This window comes from Stegostoma tigrinum, chromosome 9 (assembly GCF_030684315.1).
Source record: "Stegostoma tigrinum isolate sSteTig4 chromosome 9, sSteTig4.hap1, whole genome shotgun sequence".
NCBI classification, from domain to species: Eukaryota; Metazoa; Chordata; class Chondrichthyes; order Orectolobiformes; family Stegostomatidae; genus Stegostoma; species Stegostoma tigrinum.
The window spans coordinates 20737918-20755669 of record NC_081362.1 but is presented as its reverse complement, the minus strand read 5'-3'; the positions used below and the strand labels follow the sequence as shown (position 1 = coordinate 20755669).

General features: G+C 41.0%; 1 protein-coding gene across 7 annotated transcripts in view; it reads left to right on the top strand.

The window, feature by feature from the left end:
- dhx57 (DEAH (Asp-Glu-Ala-Asp/His) box polypeptide 57) overlaps positions 1-17752 on the top strand; it is a 118437-nt gene that overhangs the window by 56447 nt on the left and 44238 nt on the right. For all 7 annotated transcript variants that reach the window (XM_048536123.2, XM_048536125.2, XM_048536124.2 and 4 more), the window contains exons 10-12: positions 1532-1665; positions 6255-6309; positions 11135-11346. In XM_048536123.2, coding sequence (XP_048392080.2) covers positions 1532-1665; positions 6255-6309; positions 11135-11346 — 401 coding nt within the window. The remainder of the gene's footprint in view (positions 1-1531; positions 1666-6254; positions 6310-11134; positions 11347-17752) is intronic.

Below are 17752 nucleotides of genomic sequence, written 5' to 3'. Positions count from 1 at the left end.
CCCTACTCAACCATTATCATCAGGCCAGGGGATCAACCTTGGTTCAATGGAGGGTGCAGGAGGGCATGCCAGGAGCAGCACCCTGGCAGACCTGAAAATGAAGTGTCCAATTGGTGAAACAACTAAATAGGACTACTTGCTGAATCATTTGAAGGAATTTTCAGCCAGAAGTGCTGACCGGTTGATCCATCTCTGCTTCCTGTAGTAGTTCCCTGCATCAAAGATACTAATCTTCAGTGAATTCAGTTCATTCCATGTGTTATCAAGAAACAATGACAAACACTGGATACTGCAAAGACAATGAGACCTGGCGATATTCCAGGAATAGTACTGACAATTTGTGTTTCAGAATTTACCTCTTCCCTTGCCAAGCTATTCCAAAACAACGTTGGCATCTACTAAATGATATGGAAAATTGCCTCCAAGTATCTCCCGTACACAAAAAGCAGGACAAACCCACCCTGGCCGACTACAGCCTCATCAGTAAAATGATGGAAGGTGTCATCAACAGTACTACCAAGCATTACGTGCTCAGCGATGCCCCGTTTGGGTTCTGCCAAGGCCTCTTGGCTCCTGATCTCATTACAGCCTTCGTTCAAATAATGACAAAACAGTGGAATTCCAGAGGTGAGGTGCGAGTAATAAAGTCATAGAGCGTGGAACTTGTCGGTGCTGACCAGACATCCCAGTTTGACCTATTTCCATTGTCCAGCATTTGGCCCATATCCTTCTAAATGCCTCTATTAATATACCCATCCAGGTGTCTTTAAATGTTGTAATTGTGCCAGCCTCCACCATTTCCTCTGGCAGCTCATTCCACACACGCACCATCCTCTCTGTGAAAATGTTACCCCTCAGGTCCCTTTTAAATCTTTCCCTTCTCACCTTAAACCTATGCCCTCTAGTTTTGGACCTCCCACCCTAGGAAAAGACCTCAGCTATTCACCCTATCCATGCCTCTCATGATTTAATAAACCTCTATAAGGTCACCCCTCCGTCTCTGACACTCCAGAGAAGAAAGCCTCAGCCTATTCAACCTCTTCCTATATTGTGATAAGTATTAATACACAGCCTGTGTCTACATTTTATAGTTAAGTTCTTTGTTAGAAATAGCACAGAATAATATGATGGTATATCTTAATTCCTGTATGTGTTACTAAATATATTATTGAATACTGCAAATAAATGGACATATGAGAAAGACTGACATGGAAAGATATTCTTACAGACTGATCCTTTAAATGGTTCTTATAATTCTTTGGTATATCTTGTTATCTGTGGCCTATCTCTAATTAAGTGATAGTAAAGTGATTGAAATATCAAGTTCTTGATTTTTTTTAGCACTGGCTTAAATGTTGGGCTAATGGGGTAAGAAAACTTTCCATGATTGCAGAGAGCTTTGACAGTTCTGCCAATTAATTATTTGTTGTATTTTTGTGCTCTGTTTTTATGGCCAACTTTTGTTTAATTCGTATGTGCATCTTTACCTCGTGTTATAACCTGATTTCAATCCAAGTTGTTTCTGTTGTAGTGACTTTTTGTTGTTGGTGCTGAAGGATCTGATTGTGGCTCGGCATGATCTGCGCATTATCCTGATGAGTGCAACTCTGAATGCACAGTTATTTACAGAGTACTTCAATTCTTGCCCCAGTATTCATATTCCAGGTAGTATTGCTCTGCATAACATAAACATTTGTTCTAAAGCTACGTCCATTAACTTCTTAACAATTACATGAGTTCCACGTTCATGAATAGTACATGTATGAACTATTTGTTTTAATTCAAAGTATGATATAATAGGTATGTTCCAGGTGTTTATATCTTCTCTCTCCCCATTTCTAGCAAGATTCCAATTTGTTATATGCCATTCCCAAAATGGAAATGTTAGCACCATAAGCAACATAACACCCTGACCACTCAGTAACAAAGCAGAGAAGGGACGGAGGCAAATTATCCCATGTGCTGTTGTGAATCTTCTTGTGATCATTTTCTACTGTCATTACCATTCCCCATGACCTCAGAGCAGATTGTACAGGACATTAAAAGGCATATATTGAACAGAAAATTATTGAGACTTTTTGTTGAATAAATATGGGTAAGAAACTATATCTTTAGTTTGAAATGAAAGATACATAGAACAGCACAACACAGGAACTGGCCCTGCAGCCCACCATGTTCAAGCTGACCATGATGCCATTTTGAAATAATTCCATATGCCTGCAAATGGTCCGTATGTGTCTGTTGCCTGCCTATTCATATGTCTGTGTAAATGCCTTTTAAACTTTACTAAGGATATCTGCTTCTGCCACCTTCCCTGGCAGCATATTCTAAGCACGTACCCATCTCTGTGTGAGGGGGGAAAAAAACTCTCCTTGCATGTCTCCCTTGAACATATCTCATCTTAAACCTTTTCCCTGGTAGTGTTTGGCATTTCCACATTGGGAAAAAGACTCTGATTATCCATCCTATCCATGCCTTTCATAGTTTTGTATGTTTCTGTCAGATTGCCCCACCGCCTCTGGCGCTGTAGTGAAAACAATCCAAGTTTGTTCAATCTCTCCTTATAGCAAATACACTCCAATCCAAGCAACATTCTTGTAAACCCCTTCTGCACCCTCTCCAAAACCTCCACATTTTTCTTATAGTCTGATGACCAGAACTGCACACTATTCCAAATGTGGTCCAGCTAATATTTTATACAGCTGCAACCTGACCTGCAAACTTTTATACTCAGTGCCCCAACCGATGAAGACAGGCATGCTGTATGCTTCCTTTACCAGCTTATCCACTTATGTTGTCATATTCAAGGAGACATGGACTTGGTTCCCATGATCCCTCTGTATATCTGTGCTCCTAAGGGTCCTCCAATAACTGTATACTTGCCTCTTGCATTTGACCTCCCAAAATGCATCGCCTCACACTTGTCTGATTAAATTGCGTCTGTTTTTTCTCTGCCCAACATTTCCATTGATTTATATTCTGATGTATCCTTTGATAATCTTGCTACTATCCACAGCTCCACAATTTTCATGTCATCAGCAAACTTTCTAATCAGATGACCTACATCCAAATAATTTTTATATGTTACAAAGAACGGAGGTCCCAGCATTGATCCTTGTGGAAAGTTATTGGCCACAGATCTCTAAATGGAGAATCACACTTCAAACTACTTTCTGTCTTCTATGCCCAAGTCAATTTTGTATCAAACTTGCCAACTCACTATGGATCCCATGCAACTTAATCTTTTGGATCATCCTGCCAAGAAGGACCTTGTCAAATGCTTTGGTCCATGCACACAACATCCAGTGCCCTATCTTCATCACTTGCTTAAAAATCTCAATGAAGTTTATGAGACAAGATTTCCATATCCATGCTGACTATCCCTAATAAGTATATTCTTCTCCAAATGCGAGTAAATCCTGTCCTTAAGCATCTTCTGCAATAATTTCCTTGCAACAGATGTAAGATTCATGGGCCTAAAATTGCCTGGATTATTGCTGTTGCCCTTCTTAACAAAAGAGCAACATTGGCTATTCTCCAGTCTTCTGGGACATTGCCTGTAGCCAAAGAGGATACAAAGGTCTCTGCCAAGACCCCAGCAATCTCCTCTCTTGCCTACTTCAGTATCTCAGGATAGCGCCATAAGTTCATGGGGACTTACTTACCTTAGTGTTTTTCAAGACATCCAACATATCCGTCTCCTTAGTATCAACATGTCCCTCCCTAACTACGGTAATCCATGTTCCATCTCTTGGTGAATACTGCTGTGAAGTAGTCAATAAAGAACTTACCCACTTCCTCTGGCTCCACCTGTAAATTCCCTTCTTTGTCCTTGAATAGACCTTTTTCTAGTTACCCTCTTGCTCCTAATATATGTATAAAGTGCCTTTGCATTCTTTTTGATCGTACTTGCCAAGGACATTTTGTGGCCCCCTTCTGACTGATCTTTTAAATCAGTAATTTCATTTAATCTGATAAAATATTCTAAGGCAATTCACAGGAATGTTATGAAAAAAAATCTGAACACTGAACCAAGATATTTAGGCAAACGACCAAAGATTGGTCAAAGAGAAAGGTTTTAAGAAAGTTAAAGAAGGAGCGTGAGGGAGGAGGTTTAAATTTTAAGCAGAGAGAGTTTAGCACAGATTTTTGGGAATGCTGCTTTGTTTTGGAGATAAAATATGAAAAATGTCTGTTAGATTAAGGACTTCTTTCAATTGGAGATCAAAGTCTTTATCTTAAACTTGGAAGGATATTGAAATAACTTTGGACTCTTGCAATCCAATTCTTCACAGCCATAGTGCAAACTGTGTATTATGAACCTAAGTTGACAATTTCACTGTGATAGATCAAGTGATAACTGATATGGAAATTGAAAATATTGCACGCCAATTACAAGGTATCTGATCTCCAGGTAGGCCTCTTTATGAAGCAATATAGAGAGAGCTTTGCGTTGTGACAAACTGTTGTTCCTGACCAAGACCATTTGTTGTAGAGCCCCAATTTAAATGTCTCATTTTGTCTATTTCCTGACACAAGGCAGCACCTTATTGAATCAGTGCTTTATCCTCTCTATAACCTCAATATTCTTACTATTGTTTGGAATCCAAGACTGCACGCAGTACTCCAACCCTAGTCTTCAGGATGATCTGATGTGTTTTATAGAGTCAGATTGGCTGAGAATCTAAAACAAAGGAACATTAGTATGATATTAAATTCGTGAAGGAGAGAAACGTAAGTATATGGTGGTTTATAAGACTGTGAAATCCAGTATTAAAATTGGTGATTGAATCAGACGATGTCTACATTTTAGGACAGGTAGTTGAAGGAAAACCGATGCCTAAACTCAAGAGCTATTTAGGTACATAGAATTAAGATTGCTGCTCATGGGAGAACACCAACATAAGTTGATTCAGCCAAACAATTATATTTTTGAATTCTGTTCAAGAAGTGTAGTTAGAACTGGATTCAGGTAAATTCTTAAAGGAATACTTTGAGTACATCTTTCAAAAATGTATCAAGAGCCTTGCAAAATGAATTCTTTAGAACAAAATTAAATATCATCTGAATAATTTATACAACACTCGTTGGACCTTCGGTGATTGATACAATTCTGGGTCCAATGTTTCATCAAGGATGTGAATGCATTGGAGAGGATGCTAAAGAGGTTTATGAGAACGATTCTAGGGGTGAGAAACTTCAGTAATAAAGGTAGATTGGAGAAGTTGAGACTGGTTTTCCTTGGAAAAGAGAGGGCTAAAAGAAGATCTAGTGTAAATTTTCTAAATCATGTGCAGTCTGGAGGGAGTAGAAAAGGGAGAAATTGTTCTTGGTTTTAAATGGAATGAGAATATGAAGGTACAGATTAAAAATAATTTGCAAAAGAAGCAAATGTGATATGAGGAAATAAGTTTGCCTGGAAGTGTGGATGAAGGCATGCTTATTTGAGGCAATCAATATGGCATTAGGTGTTAATCTAAATAGATTTAATGTGCAAAGTTACAGTGAAAAGATGGGAGAATGACACCAAGACATAATGCTCGTTTTGAGAACCAGTGATGACATGATGGGCTGAATCACTTACTTATTCTTCATTGTGATTTACTTGCTCGTTCTACTTCTTGTGATGTTGTATGCTTTAATTTCTCAGACTATGATTGTACCTTAGAACGACACTCAAGAAGTTTGACACTATCTAGAACAAAGCAGCCCTCTTGATAGGCACCACATCCACAGGTATCCACTCGCTCCACCACTTACACTCAGTAGCAGCAGTGTGTACTATCTACAAGCTACACTGCAGAAATTCACTAAGGCTGTTTAGACATCCACCACCCAGTACCATGATTACTTCTATCTGGAAGAACAAGAGCAGCAGATACATGGGAACACCACCACCTACAAATTCCCCTTGAGGCCACTCACCATCCTGACTTCGGAACATGCCTCTGTTCCTTCACTGTGACTTGATCAAAATCCTGGAATTCCTCTTTTAATGGCATTGTGGGTTTATCTATAGCACATGAAATGCAGGGGTTCAAGAAGACAGCTCACCACCTTTCACACTTTTTATTTGTGAAGTGACTGTGAAGATATGTCTGACATTTACAAACAGTTGCTGAGCTCTTATTTCAAAGATGGAAATATGAATTCACAGGTTCTGTAACACAAAGGACAAAAAAAATTGTAAAAGTCAAAATGGTATAAATAAGTGAAAGTAAAAATACTTAATTTTTATCATTTTGGTATTTTAGGTCATACTTTTCCAGTGGCTCAGTACTTCCTGGAAGATGCACTTACTATGACTAGGTAAGCGTTGTTTACGTTGTAACAGGACAAAGGACTACCATGCTAGTTTAAGTAATTGTGAACTACATTTTTTTTGCAACCTCACAAAGACTCTTCCTATCAATTTACAGAATTTAGCTTTGATTTTAGCCAGTCACAAAATTTGTGCAATTCATTCAGCCATTTTACCTGCTTATGTGCTCTGGATTCTGAATGCAGCCTGTGGCTGGGAATAGATCTCACCTTGTCACCTGCTTACTTGTAATAGCACTTAGATTAATATTGAGTTTTTTTATGCTAATTGTCTTCAGCTTGCAAAGATGAACAAAAGAATCTTCACATCCATAAAACTGTGTGAAAAGTGATTATTTTATACATTTAACAATGCAAGCACAAAATTCAGCTCAACAGAGTACACTTTTCAGAGAACTTAATTAACTCAGGCAATTTGGTGAATAAAGGAAGAAGAATTATTCGAATCTATATAGAATGAGGAACGGTTTGAGAGGGGGAATGGCGGACAGCAAGGCTAGAGTTATTAATTGGGCAAGAAGGCAGATGGTTGATTGATGAGTTTTACTTTCTGTGCTGTCAAAGCTAGGAGGATACTTTAAGCTTGAACCAGGAAAATATATGTGCAGTCTGAAATGTAGAGTTTTTCTAGTTAAACTGATGATTTAACTTGGAAAAATCACAGATGAAAATATGGCAGAATTGGTTGTGCATCTGGCCTGCAGATGAAGGCATTCATACAGTAAATGGAAAAGTCCTGGGGAAAATTGATGCACGGAGAGATCTGGATGTTCAGGTCCATTGTTCCCTGAAGGTGACAACGCAGGTCAATAGGGTGGTCAAAAAGGCATATGGCATGCTTTCCTTCATTGGGCAGGGTATTGAGTACAAGAGTTGGCAGTTGTATAGGACTTTGGTTCAGCCACATTTAGAATACTGCGTACAGTTCTGGTCACCACATTACCAAAAGGATGTGGATGCTTTGGAGAGGGTGCTGAGGAGGTTCACCAGGATGTTGCTTGGTATGGAGGGTGCTAGCTATGAAGAGAGGTTGAGAAGATTAGGACTATTTTCATTAGAAAGATGGAGATTGAGGGCGGACCTGATTGAGGTCTACAAAATCATGAGTGGTATAGACAGGGTGGATAGCAAAAAGCTTTTTCCCAGAGTGGGGGACTCAATTACTAGGGGTCATGAGTTCAAAGTGAGAGGAGGATAGTTTAAGGGAGATATGCGTGGAAAGTTCTTTACACAGAGGGTGGTGGGTGCCTGGAACGCATTGCCAGCGGAAGTGGTAGACGCAGACGCGTTAGCGTCTTTTAAGATATATTTGGACAGGTACATGGATGGGCAGGGAGCAAATGGACACAGACCGTTAGAAAATAGATGACAGGTTAGACAGAGGATCTTGATCGGCGCAGGCTTGGACGGCCGAAGGGCCTGTTCCTGTGCTGTAGGTTTCTTTGTTCTTTGTTTATGGACAATGATACAGTGCTGAGCAAACTTGTGGAAGATGTATCCGTCCCATTCCTCTCCAGCTGAAGTCATTGCACTGGAGTGCATGTTGGAGAGACTCTGAAATATAGAGAAGGTGAAGGACAGTTTTATGCAGAATATCATCACATTCTAAGAGGAGGCAGTTTCAAGTACTGGGGGGGCATGACAAATATAGGGGCTGAGTAGTAGAGATTTACAAGAGAAGAACGTCCTGTAGACACTGGCCCTGGCCAACAGCATTTGCTTTCTTTGAGAACAAGGAGAAATGCTTCAGGGATGACAGCCACAATGCAATCCAAGGCACCAGGAATCTGAAAACTATCTGTAGGGCAGTCATGGAAGAGCAGAATAGCAATGTGGTAGTAATAAACTACTATAAAATGAGAGGGTTAATTAATATTCTTTGTGCCAGGAATGAGAACCTCAGACTCTAGAAACATAGTCCTGCAATATTTTCTGCTGTTTCATTCTCTGGATTTGGCCATCACTAGCAAGGCAGTAATCTTCTGTCTGTTCCTAGTTGCTGTTCAGGTGATGGTGGTTGGCTGCCTTCTTGAATTAGAGTTGTACAGCACGGAAACAGACCCTTCTCTCCAACTCTTTCATGCCAAACTAAACCAGTCCCATTTGCCATTTGATTTTATAAACCTCTATTACTCCTCAATATTCTATGCTCCAATGAAAAGAAGTCACAGCCTATCCAAACTTAACTTATGATTCTCACCCTCAAGTCCAGGTAACATCCTGGTAAATCTTTTCTGCACCCTCCCCAATTTAATAATATCCTTTCTATAGCAGGTTGACCAGAATTGTACTCTGTACTACAAAAGTGGCCTAATCAACACCTTGTACAACTGCAACATGATGTCCCAACTCTTACGCTCCGTGGTCTGAGCAATGAAGGCAAGTGTGCTAAATGCCTTCTTTACCACGGGATAACAAAGTCTGGAGCTGGAGGAACACAGCAGGCCAAGCAGCATCTTAGGAGCACAATAGCTGACGTTTCGGGCCTAGACCCTCCACCCACACATCAACGAATACCAGTCACGTTTGGACATCGAGCAGTTTGTCTGCCGCCTCCGCCTCCATGCTTACTTCTCTAACCGGGAGCCTAACCCTCCCTCCACTGACCCCTTCACCCGCCTCCAACTCAAGTGATCCTCCTGGACACCACCCCAAGGGGTCCTAGCCCCCCTCAACCTCTTCATCACCAGCTGCTGTCGAGATATCAATCGCCTCAACCTCTCCACCCCTCTCACCCACTCCACCCTCTCCTCTGCAGAACGTGCTGCCCTCCGCTCCCTCTGCTCCAATCCCATCCTCACCATCAAACCCGCAGACAAGGGAGGTGCAATTGTTGTATGGCGCACTGACCTCCACATTGCTGAGGCCAGATGCCAACTCTCCGACACCACCTCCTGCCACCCTCTGGATCATGACCCCACCCCCGAGCATCAAGCCATCCCCTCCTCCCGCCTTCTTTACCACCCTGTCTCCACATACTGAGTGTACGCCAGAGCACTGATGAGTTTTTTTTTGGCTTGGTGGTAATGAAGGAGCAGGGATAAATGCTCAAGTAAACATAGTGTGTGACTTGGATCAGCATTCCATGCAGCCGTACCCATATTCTCGTAGGTAGTAAAGAGGGACTATCAAAGAAGTCTTTTTGAAAAAAATCTTACTAGGTTGTCATTATCACTGGCTAAGATTTACTTATTTCAGTATTTAATACTCATCCCTAATTGCTCTGAATAATGGTCACAAATGGCTTTCTCGAATGTTGTGGTCCTTGGGATGAGGATACCCACAGTACTGTTAGGAAAGGATTTCCAGGATTTTGACTCAAGGACAGAAAAGAATTGAGTTTCACACTGACTCATTTATTGCTATGCAGAACAGTTTTAAAGCTGTAGGTCAGTTTTATTGAAGTGTTAACATTTAGATCTGACTTTTCCTCTTTCTCTGTGAAGTATTTTCTTTGTTGAAAGCATTATTGACTGTGCCATTTGAAAATGCTCACAGTAGGAGGTGAGTTCAAGGGCTAAAAGACCCAGTTGCTAAAATGCTCAAATCCACTTCTCAAATCTGTTTTTTTATGATAGCGCATCAGTGCTGTAATTTTAGTCCTCATTGTCTCAGCCACGAGCTTCTTCAAGGCAACCTTAAAGCATTTCACACTAAATTATAAATTGCTTTAATGGTTTGAGTAAATATCTCTTTCTCCATTATGTCTAAGTCAAAATTTAATGCATATCAACATGAAAACAGGTAAACTGGTGAAAATCTCAGGAAAGAAAAGAAATCACTCCAATTTATATGGCATCTTTGAAGACATCCCAAAACATTTTAAAACCAATGAAATGCTTTTTGGGGTATAATTTTAAATGTACGTTGTAGAACTTCCTATATTACAGTCAATTTCACAGAAGGAGGTCCACAATGTGATAATGACCACATAATCTGCCTTAGTCATGTTGCTAAAAATGAAAGGGACCTTCACAGTAAAACAATACTGTTATTTAGGCAAGAAAATAAAATTGAGTCTTAATGCATTTTGAGAAACATACTAGGGTCTTTGAAAGAGTAAATGACCCTGATCATTATCAGGCTAGTTTTATGGTTTTTACACACACTGAGTGGATAACTTTTTTTTCAGCAGTTGATTATAAACATTTAGATTCTTACCCTAGTATTTTGCCAGCTAAGTATGTGACCTGACCTTGTGGTCATATTATTGTACATACAGCATCTTTACAATACAGATATCAACTGGTTCCGGCAATAAAAGACATTTATGATCTGTTGGGCAGCTCAGATTGGCAGTATACTTGCCTCAAACTATCAAATTTAAGGACATTGATTTTGTAGGGGAAAAAAGAGAGGATTACATTTCATTATGTCTGACAAATAACTGCTCACTAACAATGCATATTAACCCATCTTCATGTCTTCCCATGATGGTTTCTTCATCCCAGCTGGACCACTTGAGATGTAACCAGAAACTCTGCTGTCATAGTTCTGGTTTAAGTAAGGATTAATACAGTGATATTAAGCAGACTCTGTTATAACAGAAACCTTTCCAATGTAGCGTAGACAGTAAATAGACTTTGGACTGTTTGTAGTTTAATAAGTTTTAAATCTTTCACAAAAGAAAGTAAGTTTTCCAAACCATCATTTTTTCCACAGTATTTTGGTAATGAAATTTTAAACCCTTGGAATTGGAAAGTGGAAACATATTTTGGTGGGGAGGGTTAGCAGTGATTTCATTTTCTGGGAAAAGTTCATAATGTCTGTGATGACCAATTCTCTGATGTGTACTTCCTCATTGTTATTCCAGATATGTTTTGGAAGATAAAAGTCCCTATGCACGAACTGGAAAGCTGAACCAGTATGCTGAACTCTGGGGAGCTAAAGGTGAAAACAACAGAAAGTTGTTAGACTCATTTGAGGAACAGCTAAGATCTTTACACCTGCAAGATCAATCATCAATCAAGGACAGCATCCCAGACCAGCATCTGGATGTTAATCAACTGATGATCCGATACAAAGGTAGGCTTCCGCGCAAAAAATCAATATTTTCCCATGCATGACTACTACTCAAAGAAGAGGCAAAATTGTATAACACACTATCCTTGTAGCTTTAGAAATTGATTTGGATCTAGCCCCAATATGAATTTATGAACTGTATCTCCCCAAATCTTGTTGGTACTCTTGGCCAATGTAACTTAGTTGCTGGTGAATATATGACAGAAAAATTGTAGCCTTACTTAATGTAATGATATAACTGATGGAATACTGGACATGTTATATCCCTGAATGAAACCAGGTTTGATTGATCAGGTATTTCATTTCTGCAATTGGTTATTGTGGTGGTTAGTCACAGAAACATATTCACTTGAGTCTACAAAAAAAACAGAAAAATCTTCATATAAACAGCCTAACAAAGAATGAATTCCAGAGAAATTTCACTCCTATCTGAATTCTTTAAGCTTTTATTCAACTGGCTCATTACAATTTCCTTCCCTTGGATTGCAGAGATATATTTACAAGTTCCTTCTGGTCCATAATCTGATGTCTTAAACCTTTTCATATCTAACAACTTGAAGATCTATATTCAAATTATTATTAAGATCTATATTCATCCACTTCACCAACACCTTCCACCCCAACCTTCAGTTCACCTGGGCCATCTCCAGCACATCCCTCACCTTCCTAGATCTCTCAGCCTCCATCTCAGGCAACCAGCTTGTAACTGATGTCCATTTCAAGCCCACCGACTCCCACAGCTACCTAGAATACACCTCCTCCCACCCACCATCCTGCAAAAATTCCATCCCCTATTCCCAATTCCTCCGCCTCTGCCGCATCTGCTCCCACAATGAGGCATTCCACTCCCGCACATCCGAGATGTCCAAGTTCTTCAAGGACCGCAACTTTCCCCCCACAGTGGTCGAGAACGCCCTTGACCGCGTTTCCCGCAACACATCCCTCACACCCCTCCCCTGCCACAACAGCCCAAAGAGGATCCCCCTTGTTCTCACACACCACCCCACCAACCTCCGGATACAACGTATCATCGTCTGACACTTCCGCCATCTACAATCCGATCCCACCACCCAAGACATTTTTCCATCCCCACCCCTGTCTGCTTTCCGGAGAGACCACTCTCTCCGTGACTCCCTTGTTCGCTCCACACTGCCCTCCAACCCCACCACACCCGGCACCTTCCCCTGCAACCACAGGAAATGCTACACTTGCCCCCACACCACCTCCCTCACCCCTATCCCAGGCCCCAAGATGACATTCCACATTAAGCAGAGGTTCACCTGCACATCTGCCAATGTGGTATACTGTATCCACTGTACCCGGCGTGGCTTCCTCTACATTGGGGAAACCAAGTGGAGACTTGGGGACCGCTTTGCAGAACACCTCCGCTTGGTTTGCAATAAGCAACTGCACCTCCCAGTCGCAAACCATTTCCACTCCCCCTCCCATTCTTTAGATGACATGTCCATCATGGGCCTCCTGCAGTGCCACAATGATGCCACCCGAAGGTTGCAGGAACAGCAACTCCTATTCCGCTTGGGAACCCTGCAGCCCAATGGTATCAATGTGGACTTCACCAGCTTCAAAATCTCCCCTTCCCCCACTGCATCCCAAAACCAGCCCAGTTCGTCCCTCCCCCCACTGCACCACACAACCAGCCCAGCTCTTCCCCCCCCCCACCCACTGCATCCCAAAACCAGCCCAACCTGTCTCTGCCTCCCTAACCTGTTCTTCCTCTCACCCATCCCTTCCTCCCACCCCAAGCCGCACCTCCATCTCCTACCTACTAACCTCATCCCACCTCCTTGACCTGTCCGTCTTCCCTGGACTGACCTATCCCCTCCCTACCTCCCCACCTATGCTCTCCTCTCCACCTATGTTCTTTTCTCTCCATCTTCAGTCCACCTCCCCCTCTGTCCCTATTTATTCCAGAACCCTCACCCCATCTCCCTCTCTGATGAAGGGTCTAGGCCCGAAACGTCAGCTTTTGTGCTCCTGAGATGCTGCTGGGCCTGCTGTGTTCATCCAGCCTCACATTTCGTTATCTTATATTCAAACCCATCTGGCTTGGAAGCTGTGCAAACTATAGAGCTTTGTCGAGCATGCCTGGTTCATCTGAAATAGGAGAAATTGTTTTGCCTTCAAAACTGAACTCTTGATTCTGTTGAACTGAAAACATAAGCCTTCTGTTCTGAAGTCAAAACTAAACTGGTATGTTGGAAACTCAACAATATAAACATTCTATCCATTAACACTGCTGGAGTTCTCCTGGGCACTTAACTGTAGTTGTATGATTTCTTGAAATTGATGTATTGTGTCGCTGTTCCAAATACAGTGTTAGAAAAAGGTTCTGATCTTTTTTCCACAAAAAATTACCTTCACAGAATAGACTACATCGATCTGCCTCTATTTTATAACTCAAATCCTAAAATATAATAAACTTTCAACAATCCAATAAGGATAAATGCTATGAAAAATGGAAATGTCACTCTTGGTGACCTCCTCCAGGCCTACAACCCTTGTGTGAGATCTTTGCTTTTCTCTATTTTTGGCCTCTTGTTTATCCCTGTTCTTCAACAGTGGTACCATCTTTGAATTTCCTCCCAAAATCTCACTACCTCTTTCTTCTCTTTTCAAAGTACTTCATAAAATCTGTCTCTTTAACCAAGCCTTTAGGTATTTCATGAAGTTCTCCTTATGTGGCTCAGTCTCTACTTGGATTCATTATGCTTCTGTGAAGGTCTTGGCTGTTTTATTGTGCCATTGCTGCATGGTTATCTTTGTTTCATTTTCTTGTGCTCGAGTTAGAGTGCATTAAGGTAGTTCGTTTAAATCAATCGATTGACTCAAGGGGAACCAAGTCCTATATTAGCCATGCTGTCACTAAACAGGCTGTATGATGCAAACATCAGAAGAAAGAAAAGTTCTATGAAGTATTTACAGTACTTTATTTGGGGGAGAAAAACCAATAGGCCTAATTAATAAACATGAAACTATCATAGATTCAATTTTTTTACCATAAGAGATTGAGATGGAGTCATACAGCATGGCATTCAGACCCTTCAGTCCAACTCCTCAATACTAACCAAATTTCCCTGAAGTAGTCCTACATGCCTGCATTTGGCCCATACTCCTCTAAAACTCTCCTATCCTGTTCATGTACCTTTCCAAATGTCATTGAAATATTGTAACCGTACCCGCATCTACCACTTCTTCTGACAGTTCATTCCACATACAAATCAACTTCTGAGTGCCATAAAAAGTTGCCCCTCTGGTCCCTTTTAAATCTTTCCCCCTCACCTTAAAAATATGCCCCCTAGTTTTGAACTCACTCACGTTAGGGATAAGGCTTTTGCTATTCACCTTATCTATGCCCCACATGATATTATAACCCTCTATAAAGTCACTCCTCAACCTCCTACGCCCCAATGAAGAAGTCATCCCAGCCTATCCATCTAACTCAAAACCCCTGGACCCAGCAATAACCTGGTAAATCTTAACTGAACTCTTTCCATTTTAATAATATACTTCTTATAGCAAGATGACCAGAATTGTACACAGTACTCTAAAATGGCCCAATACTCCACGTCATGAATGTTTTCAAGGTATCAAATTTATTTCCCCGAGTTCCAGAGCCTCCATTTCTTTCACCACAGTAAAAACTTACGAAATATTAATTTAGTATCTCCAATTTCCAGTGGTTCTACACGTAGGCTACCTCGTTGAACTTTAAGAGGCCCTTCTTGCACAACCTCAGCATGACATCCCAACTCCTATACTCAATGTTCTGAAAAATGACAGCAAGAGTGCTAAATGCCTATCTACCTGTAATGCAGCTTTCACTGTCTATGTACCTGAACCACTAGGTCGCTCTGTTCGACAACACACCCAGGACCCTACCATTAACTGTATAAGTCCCGCTCTTGTTTGTTTCATCAAAATGCAATGACTTACATTTATCCAAATTAAACTCTATCTACCACTCTCTAGCCCATTGGACCAATTGATCAATATACCTTGGTGATTTTAGATAACCTTTGTTGCTGTTGACCATACCACCAAATTTGGTGTCACCTGCAAACTTACTAACCACGCTTCCTAAATTCTCATCCAAGTATTTTAAATTACAAACAAAAGCAGATCCAGCGGTGATCTCTTCAGAACTCTGCTGGTCATATGCCTCTAGCCCAAAAAAAAACCCTCCACTATCACCCTCTGGCTCCTACCATCAAGCCAATTTTGTATCTGATTGGCTGAATCCCATGTGATCTAACTTTAATCTACTATGTGAAACTTTGTCAAAGGCTTCACTAAAGTCCATGTAGATGACGTCTGACACTCTGTCCTCATCAATCTCTTGGTTACCTCCTCGGAAAACTCAATAAGTTAGTGAGACATGATTTCACATGCACAAAGCCTGCTGACTATCCCTAATCAGTTCTTCCTTATCCAAATGCATGTAAATCCTATCTCTTAGAATCCAACTCAGCAATTTACCCACCACTAGTGTAGGACTCACAGGTCTGTAGTTCCCAAACTTCTCCTTTCAGCCTTTTTTAAATAAAGGCACAACATTAACCGCTGTCCAATCATCCAGCAGCTCATCTGTTGCTGTAGATGATACAAATATCTCTGCCAGGGGCCCCACAATTTCTTCCCTAACTTACAATGATGACCTGGGTTACATTTAATCAGGTCCGGGAGATTTATCCACCTTTGTGTTTTTTAAGACCTCTAGCACTTTCTCTTCTGTAATGTGGACTGTTTTCAAAGTCAGAAGTCACACGACACCAGTTTATAGTCCAACGGATTTATTTGAAATCACAAGCTTTTGGAGCATTGCTCCTTCATCAGATGAAGTGTCACTTAACTATAACCTGTTGTCGTGTGACTTCTAACTTCGTCTACCCCAGTCCAACATTGGCATCGCCACATCGTGAATGTTTTCAAGGTATCAAATTTATTTCCCCGAGTTCCAGAACCTCCATTTCTTTCACCACAGTAAAAACTTATGAAATATTAATTTAGTATCTCCAATTTCCTGTGGTTCCACACATAGGCTACCATGTTGAACTTTAAGAGGCCCTATTCTTTCCTTAGTGGCTCTTTTGCTTTTAATGTACTTGTAGAATCTCGTTGCATTATCCTTCACGTTATCTGCCAAGGCTATCTCTTATCCCCTTTTTGCCCTCCTAATTTCCCTCTTAACAATGCCCGTAACCACCTTGTTCTCACCATGTACCCACCTTGAAGAGATTCACTTGATCCCAGATGTCTGTACCTAATATATGACGACTCCTTATTCTTGAACAGGGCATCAATATCTTTATTCATCCATTGTTCTCTACTCTTCCCAGCCTAATCCTTCACTCTAACAGAAATATAATGCTTCTGAATTCTCATTATCTCACTTTTGAAAGCCACAGACTTGCCTGTTCCTTCACCTGCGAACAGTCTACTCCAAACAACTCTTGAAAGTTCCTGTTTCATACTGTCAAAATTTGCCTTACACCAATTTAGAATTTTAATTTCTATACAGGCCTATCCAAGCTGTTGTCCCACCAACATCTCAGCCATTTGCCCTGTCTATATTCCCAAGTTTTGTTCCTTCTTTGGTAATCTTGTCAAAGGTGTAATATTATACAGAATACTGGTTGCCTAAACTGACATTCAAAAATACATTGTAATCCAACTTCCCACACAGTCCTTGATCTCTGAAGCTTTTAGTGCGTTGAACACTTTCCTTCTCTCCGCCAGTGTTTGGAACAGTGGGGCTTCCCACACTCAGTTCCACTTGTAACTCTGATTGTAGCAATAACATTTTCAGAAATAAATACTGTTCTGGCCATTGCATTGCTAATGTAGGGTCAACTTCCAAATATGTGCTGGTTCTATGGTGCAAAGTTTATGATCCACTTGCTCAAATGATTCTTGCCTCAGCTCATAAGCTACTTTTTTCACTCTAAATAAGCTATTCCAATGGTCCCCTGGCAGATCTCCCATCTTGAAGCTTCTGAAAACTTCTGGTTATCCCAAAACTATACTCACTACATCTTATATTGCACCAACCCCTCCCATCAATCTAAATGGAAAATATTTTTAACAGATCCAGCAACTCAGATCTAGGTATCAGTGAGGCGCTGTGGGCCGTCATCAGCAACAAAACTGTAATCAACAACAATCAGCAACCTTTGTTCAAGAAGATTGTAGGAAGGCACACTGAGAGCAGCACCAGGCATACCTTAAACTGAGGTGTCAACCTGGTGAAGCTACAACACAGGACTACTTGGATGTTGAACTCGAAAAGCAGCATGCAACAGACAGTTAAGTGACCCCGCAACTAACGCTTAAGATCTAAGCTCTGCTGTTCTGACATACCTAGCTGTGAATGGTGGTGGACAATTAAACA